This window comes from Bactrocera latifrons, unplaced genomic scaffold (assembly GCF_001853355.1).
Source record: "Bactrocera latifrons isolate USDA-ARS-PBARC rearing strain unplaced genomic scaffold, ASM185335v1 scaffold_51, whole genome shotgun sequence".
In the NCBI taxonomy this organism is placed as follows: Eukaryota; Metazoa; Arthropoda; class Insecta; order Diptera; family Tephritidae; genus Bactrocera; species Bactrocera latifrons.
The window spans coordinates 927,579-935,267 of NW_017537168.1; the positions used below are offsets into that span (position 1 = coordinate 927,579).

A 7,689-nucleotide genomic window follows, 5' to 3' on the forward strand; every position below is an offset into this window, starting at 1 on the left:
CGGCCGATAGCCCATGATGCTAGTGCTGCGTATTTTCTTAGTTTGTATAATAATTGTATTATTATGTAAGCTTTTATAAAATAAAAAAAAAAATAAATTTTTAAAGTTTCAATTTTACATTCCGATGAAAAAATTAAAATTTCATTTTAAAATGAAAAAAAAGATAATTGATGCATTTCATTTTTAGTTCTAAAAATAACTTTTTAAATAAAAAAAAATACAGTTTAAATTTTAATTTTTCATCCAAAATCTTATAATTCGAAAATTCGCTATACTGATTTTAATGTGTTTGCCCTGTATAAATACCGTTATGAGCGCATATCTATACATTGAATAAAGAAGACGGCTATTCAAGGAACAAACAAAAATGTATTTTGATAGTGTGCTAAAGCCCTATTAGACCTCTGTGAATGCTTATAAACCTATTTACGCACTTGCATACCAAAATGTAGTGGCACGCCGAAAGCAGCACGTTTAAATCACTTCTTTTTCAAACTCTTGCTATCAGCGATTGTTGTATGTTTGTAAGTAGCTCTGCATTGACATTGAATTTTCATAAATATGTATGGAGAGTCACACACACTATTAAAAGTGGAAAATATTCCTCAAATAGCTTGTTAGTATGTACATACATATACAATAGCGCAGTATGCGTATCAGCCCATCTAGCGCCGCCACAAGTACACGCTGTATTTGTATACTATATTTCATATTATCACAGAGCAGGCTAGAGGAGTTAGGATTCGCAGCAAGCGGCTTATCACTTGCAAAGATTTACGACTGCCAGACATTTCACGCTCATTTGCACGACTGAGGTGCGAAACGAACGTTTAAGCGAAACTGTTGGGTACAATTCAATGACAATGCAATGATAGCACATTGTTGCGTTTGTCAAGCCGCGCTTTGGCTGCCAAGCAACCAAGTGATAATGTGCAATGGCTTGGCGCACGCAATTCGCTTGCTGATTTGACCCTTGAAATGGAAGTATAGCAAATCGTTTGATTAAAGACGCGCGCTGTGTACGTAGCGATCAGCGATTGCTAGATTATGAAATGACGATTTCATTATGAAATATTTGCATTTTGCGTTGCAAATTGTGCCGTTAGAAAGCATTTTTCCTTGTATATATGCATATTGAACTTATTTAAATTGTATTTTTTGCGCAAATTATTAATTATTTACTTTTATTGTATTTATTAGAAATTGAATGGCCTTTTGGTGCGTTTCATCTCAGCCGATTCGAGCTTGCGTGATGTGCTCGCTGCTAAAATTCCAGCCGAACAGGAGCGTGTAAAGAATTTCAGGAAGCAATATGGTGCCACCAAAATGGGTGAAACCACCATCGATATGGTAAGTTGGCGGGGCAAAAGAAAAACTTATTGGAGGTACAAAAAATTGTTGAGGATAAAAAAAAAATGTATGGAGGGTAGAAAAAATGTTGAGGGTAGAAAAAAGTCCAGAGGAGAGTAAATAAAAAATTGGGGAAACCAAAAAATTACTGGGGGGTACAAACACAAATAATGGGGGTCTAAAAAAATATTTATGGAGGGTTCAAAAAGAATGTATGGCGGTGAAAAAAAAATATTGGCGTACAAAAAAATTACTGGAAGAACAAAAAAATTTATGGAGGGTACAAAAAAATTTACGGGAGGAGGGGGTTATTTGTGCAAAAAAAATTTTTTTGGGGTAAAAAAAATAAATTACGAGTAGTAGAAAAAAATGTATGTGAGTACTAAATACTAAAATGTAAAAAAAAACTGTGTGAGAGGTACAAAAAAATCTATTTGGAGATATAAAAAAGTTTGGAGGAAAAATATACTAATAGGTTGTGAATGCTACAAAAGTGATTACTAAAATTAGCATTTAATTACAAAGAAAAAATATGAATACATAACGCCACATTATAAAATTAAAAAAAAAAACAATGAACTTAGTACGCTAAAAGTGCACGAGTTGAAGTTTAAAATATTTTTTTATAAGTGTAATAAGTTTTTATGAACAGTTTAGCATATTTATTGTATTCATGACGACTGTTTTAGAACGTTGGTGCAAACTAAATTAGCCGAAAGCGGCGCTGTGGTGTGAAATTAGTTTTAAACAATGCCTATAATTGCTAAATTCACTTGAACAGTTATTTAAATACGATGACTTGGCATTAAATAATAACGTATTAGCAATAAATTTTGCATACAAATATATTTTGCATGGCAGGTGTAAATATTTTTGAGGTTAGCAACTTGTATACAAAAATTAAGAAAAAGGAAGGAGAAAAGTTACTCAGATCATTTTTAAAGAAAATATTAATGTTTTTACATCCACATATATTTCATAAAGCAAGGTTATACAATTTTCAAGTTAGCAATTTGTATAGAAAAATTAAGAAAAAAGAGAGGAGAAATGTTAGTCAGACGATTTTTTATTAAAATATTACTAATTATGATATGGAAAATGAAGTTTTCCACACTAAATATACATAGAACAAAATATTCCGTATATTGCAACTCTGTTGGAAATTTACATAAAAATAACAGTTTAAACTCATTTTTTGCAATATTTTAAAGGCTAAATTTTTTTTGGTTACACTGTCGCTAAAATCGATTACTTTTTTATTTTTTGTTTACTAAAATTAATTAAATTTTAATTTTTTCTGTATGAGATTTTTTTTTATTTGTTTACTAAACTAGTTTAAAATATCTTTGGAATTTTTATTTCTGTATGGAAGGAATTTTCCGTATCAAAATTTTTTACTATTTCTTTTAACACGCTATTATCAAATTGAAAAAATTGCTGATAGCGTCAACTAAACCTCTAAATGACAATATTTTTTCTACAGTAGCAATATTGCTTTATAAATTCTCTAGACTATACATATTTATAGTCAACATAAAAAAGTCATCAATTTGTACACCCAACTTTTGCTGGTAGAGCGATAACACTTATAGTGTCATAAATATGTAGAATAGGCGTTTTAGCCATATATTGCTTTTGAATGAGTAAACGGTGTTATTTTATATTAGAAGAAATTATTTAAATGATAACAAATTTTTAAACAAGTCAAGAATTTTTATTTAAAAAATAAGAAACTTGTCTATTAAAGTTATATACAGGTTTTATACTGGTTATATATTGGTTATATACGCAAGTGAATTTCAAAAAAATCGTTTTTTTTTTCATACATATCGAATGTAATGTGTTTGAGATTATTCTTCGCAAATTTTAAGTTAATCCGGCAAGTAGTGTCGGAAATATGAGCGTATTTGTAAGAATTTTTGAACTTGCTGCAAACGGCTCCAACAACTTTAAACGTATTTTTCACGAAAGAATTTCAGAGTTGGTGAGGAAAATTTCTCTGAGCGGCAGACAGATCGATTTAAAATTTTTAGCCGACCTGCTTAGATATATTTGTCAGGTAATTCGATTTTTTAAGACGCCCTAAAGTGCAAAAAACGATGCAAAAATGGAAATTTTGACCAACTGTCTTCATTTACAGTAATAGCAAAATTCTTTCAATTAATTCCACGAAAAATGTTCTGCAACTCAAAAATTCAATAAATGCAATGAAAAAATTAGAAACCAAAAGATGTGGAAATCCAAGATATATAAGAAATTTTGTGGAATGGGAGAAAAGTGAAACAAAATTATATGCGATAATAGACAATTTGATACATACCATATATAAAGCAACTGTTAATATAACCCTACATGTAACCCCTACAAATATATACATATGTATATACATGTGAAAGTCTGCATATATTTGTATACTCTTCTGACTTACAAATGACGATTATGTAATCGAAAAAACAGCAGTTGCATGTAGAACAAGAAAATAGATTGAGAAAATGCCGCTGCAACTACAAAATTATCTCTTAGATAATTGCTGGCATTTGGCCATTTCCACCGGCATATATGTACATACAAATATATATGGTCATATATACATATATATGTATATATAAAAATATATGGTACATAGAAAAATATATTTGAAAAATACAATACTATAAATAAAATGGTAGCTGTTTTAATAAAAAAAAAAACAGCAAAGAATGCAATCACTCGAGAAAAAGTTACGCCAATTCGTCACGCAATGCTATTTGTTATTGTTATATAGAAAAAGCGGCGTGGGTGTGGTCTAGTCAGGCGAATGTAAGAACATGTATAATGTATGCACTTGAGTATGCACATATATGGCCTATTTTAACATATCGATTGCACTTAGCAATAATATTTGTGCTGCTGCCAGCATTCGCGGAGGTCAAAGGGTCAAAAATCAAAGAAAATTTTGCACCGAAGCTATAATATACTTTACAAATACAAAATATTCTAGTTTTTCATCGTTCAGTTTGGCTGACAGCTGTATGCTATAGTGGTCCAATCTGAACAATTTCTTCGGAGATTGTATCGCTGCCATGGACAATAGGTTAGCCGAGGTTATACTGGCCGGCTTTCTCGCCATACGTTGACCTACTGGCCCTTGTAAAGTCAGACGAAGGTTCAGTTTAATTTGTGGTGAAGTATTTGTCATAGAGGATGTCGAATTTTAAGAACAACTTCATAACTACGTTTGATACTGCGTCTAGTCTCTTGAACTCCGAAGCTCCCACATACTTAAGTTGAGTTCTAAGTAGTGCTGGACACAGGCATGGGAGGTATCCCGTGTCTCTGTTATGTCAACTTCTCTGCACTGTTTGCATTTGTCCTCAACACATGCCTATCTGGTACGCATATGATGCCAGTAGGTTATGCCCTGTTAAGAGGCCAACAGCTGCCCTGCAGTTTTTTTGATACTATTAAGAAGCAAGTAAGTTTTTCGAAGAGGTTCTTTCACATGATCTTGTTTGGTAGCTAGACTGATGGCAATCTCATCAGTTGTTTCGTTTCTCGAAACTTTCTTGGAGCTTGGAGCTCAGCGTATATTAAGGCATTATCCGGAAATTCTGGACAATAATCCTTGTTGAAATTCATGAAGATATCTCGTCAAAAAAAATCTTTTTTTCTTACAAGGACATGTATTTTATCGTTCAGTTTGTATACAGCTATATGCTATAGTGGTCCGATATAGACCGTTTCAAACCTTGAGCAGATTCTTTGGAAGGAAAAGACGTGTGCAAAATTTTCAGATCGGTATCTCAAAACTGAGTGAATAGTTCGCGTACGTACAAAGAGACGAACTAGATATACATACAAATATATTTTATAGAATCTCCGATATTTCTTTTGCGTTTTAAAAACTTCGCGGCACAAAATCAAACTGTGTTAAACTCTAATTCTACTTCTAGTATTCTTAATAAGTTTATAACAGTTTTATTTATTATAACTGCAAACAGTTAACCCCTCAACCTTCTTAAACAAGATCTCAAAAATAAAATCGAAGCTTAACCTAACCCTAATCTCTCCCTCTTCCTTTACAGATGTATGGTGGTATGCGTGGCATTAAGGGTCTCGTTTGCGAAACCTCTGTGTTGGACGCCGATGAGGGTATCCGTTTCCGTGGTCTTTCCATTCCCGAATGCCAAAAGGTCTTGCCCAAGGCCGAAGGCGGTGAAGAGCCACTACCCGAAGGTCTCTTCTGGCTATTGCTTACTGGCGATGTGCCAACCAAGGGACAAGTGAAGCAATTGTCGAAGGAATGGGCCGAACGCGCTGCACTGCCACAACATGTAGTCACCATGTTGAATAACATGCCCACCACTTTGCATCCAATGTCGCAATTCGCATGCGCCGTCACCGCACTGAATCACGACAGTAAATTCGCTAAGGCCTACTCAGAGGTAAGTAGAGAAATTCGGCGAGTTTACGCTTTTCTAGTAAAGTATTACACGCTACATTTCAACTAATGCAAATTATATGCTTTTTGTTTCTGTAAAGGGTGTACACAAGACCAAGTACTGGGAATACGTGTACGAGGACAGCATGGACTTGATCGCCAAATTGCCCGTCGTTGCTGCAACCATCTACTGCAATACCTATCGTGGCGGCAAAGGCTCCAAATCGATCGATTCCAGTCAGGATTGGTCCGCCAACTTCGTCAAAATGTTGGGCTATGACAATCCCAAATTCACCGAATTGATGCGTCTCTACCTGACCATTCACAGTGATCACGAGGGTGGCAATGTTTCCGCACACACCGTGCACTTGGTTGGCTCCGCTTTGAGCGATCCCTACCTATCGTTCGCCGCCGGCATGAACGGCTTGGCTGGTCCATTGCACGGTTTGGCCAATCAGGAAGTATTGGTGTGGCTGCGCAAATTGCAGAAGGAATTGGGTGCCAACCCATCCGAGGAGGCATTGAAGGAGTATGTCTGGAAGACCTTGAAGTCGGGACAGGTTGTGCCCGGTTATGGTCATGCTGTGCTCCGTAAGACCGATCCACGCTACACCTGCCAACGTGAGTTCGCGCTCAAACACCTGCCCAACGATGATCTCTTCCAACTGGTGTCGAAGATCTACAAGATCGTGCCACCAATCCTAACCGAAACCGGCAAGGTCAAGAACCCATGGCCCAATGTAGACGCTCACTCCGGTGTATTGCTGCAATACTACGGCATGAAGGAAATGAACTACTACACCGTATTGTTCGGCGTTTCGCGTGCGCTCGGTGTTTTGGCTTCATTGATCTGGGATCGTGCCTTGGGTCTGCCCATTGAGAGACCAAAATCCTTGTCGACCGATATGTTGATGAAAATGGTGCAAAAGTAAACAAAAAATCAAATGAAACGTGTTCAATAACGGCGGCGCCGATTTCATGTAGGGTAGGAGACAAGAGCCGGAGTTGCAGAAATAATAGCCAAAAAACTATACCTAAATTGCGAAATAGTTTTATTTGAAAAAAAGCAAAAAAAAAAAAAAACTAAAAATAATAAAAATAAATTAGCCAACAGCGAAATTAGTAAATGATGAAGCAAATGCGTTTAGTTGAATACAAACAAAATCATTGTTATGCACCGATAACAGCGACAACAACAATTTTACCCACAAAGTAGAAGACATTAAAGAAAACATAAACAAAAAACACTACACCGCAAACAACTTGAAACGCTTCTAATTTTAACTTAATTATTATTACATTTAAGCGTATTGCGCGCGCAAGCGCCACAACCACTAAATGAAAACTTAACGAGCAGAAACAGCTAGCGACAACATCAGCTAAACGATCCCCCATTTGAAAACTTATTTTAACTTAAGTAGAAAAGTTTAATATGGTAAGCCAAATGTGGATTTATTTTAACAACAAAAACTAAGAAAGAACAACAACAACAAAAATTTCGAGCAACAGCTCCAGCTAAAGAGTATGATATTAAATTACTTTAAAGTAAATAAATTGTTTTAATTAAATAAGTACATGGTAATAGCGATTCCCAAAAATTTCACCTGCATAAAGAGTGACGCATTAATTATATACATACATATATATAAATATATTATGACGTGTATAACGTACATATGTGCTATATGTATGCAAAATATACAAACAAGTATCTTGTGAAACGGCATTATTACTTTTTGAGTTGTTGAAATTCAATGAAATAAAAATAAAAACAAATAACTGTATTCGAGTATAAGTGAGAAAGCTACATACAATAAAGAAAAGCTAAAAAAATTATAACAAAAACGAAAATATCTATTTGGGTTTATTGTTAAGAGCAGGGTTGCGAATTCAAGAAATAAAAAAAATTAAATTAAAAT

The 7,689-nt window shown here is 34.5% G+C and overlaps 1 protein-coding gene and 1 long non-coding RNA gene across 7 annotated transcripts in view; one reads left to right on the top strand and one right to left on the bottom strand.

The window, feature by feature from the left end:
- LOC108973936 (probable citrate synthase, mitochondrial) overlaps positions 1–7,621 on the top strand; it is a 23,312-nt gene extending 15,691 nt beyond the window's left edge. For both annotated transcript variants that reach the window (XM_018941461.1, XM_018941462.1), the window contains exons 3-5: positions 1,201–1,350; positions 5,415–5,774; positions 5,872–7,621. In XM_018941461.1, coding sequence (XP_018797006.1) covers positions 1,201–1,350; positions 5,415–5,774; positions 5,872–6,702 — 1,341 coding nt within the window. In that variant the 3' untranslated portion in view covers positions 6,703–7,621. The remainder of the gene's footprint in view (positions 1–1,200; positions 1,351–5,414; positions 5,775–5,871) is intronic.
- Positions 1–7,689, bottom strand: part of LOC108973939 — a 115,653-nt gene that overhangs the window by 30,547 nt on the left and 77,417 nt on the right. The gene's annotated exons all lie outside the window — the stretch shown is intronic.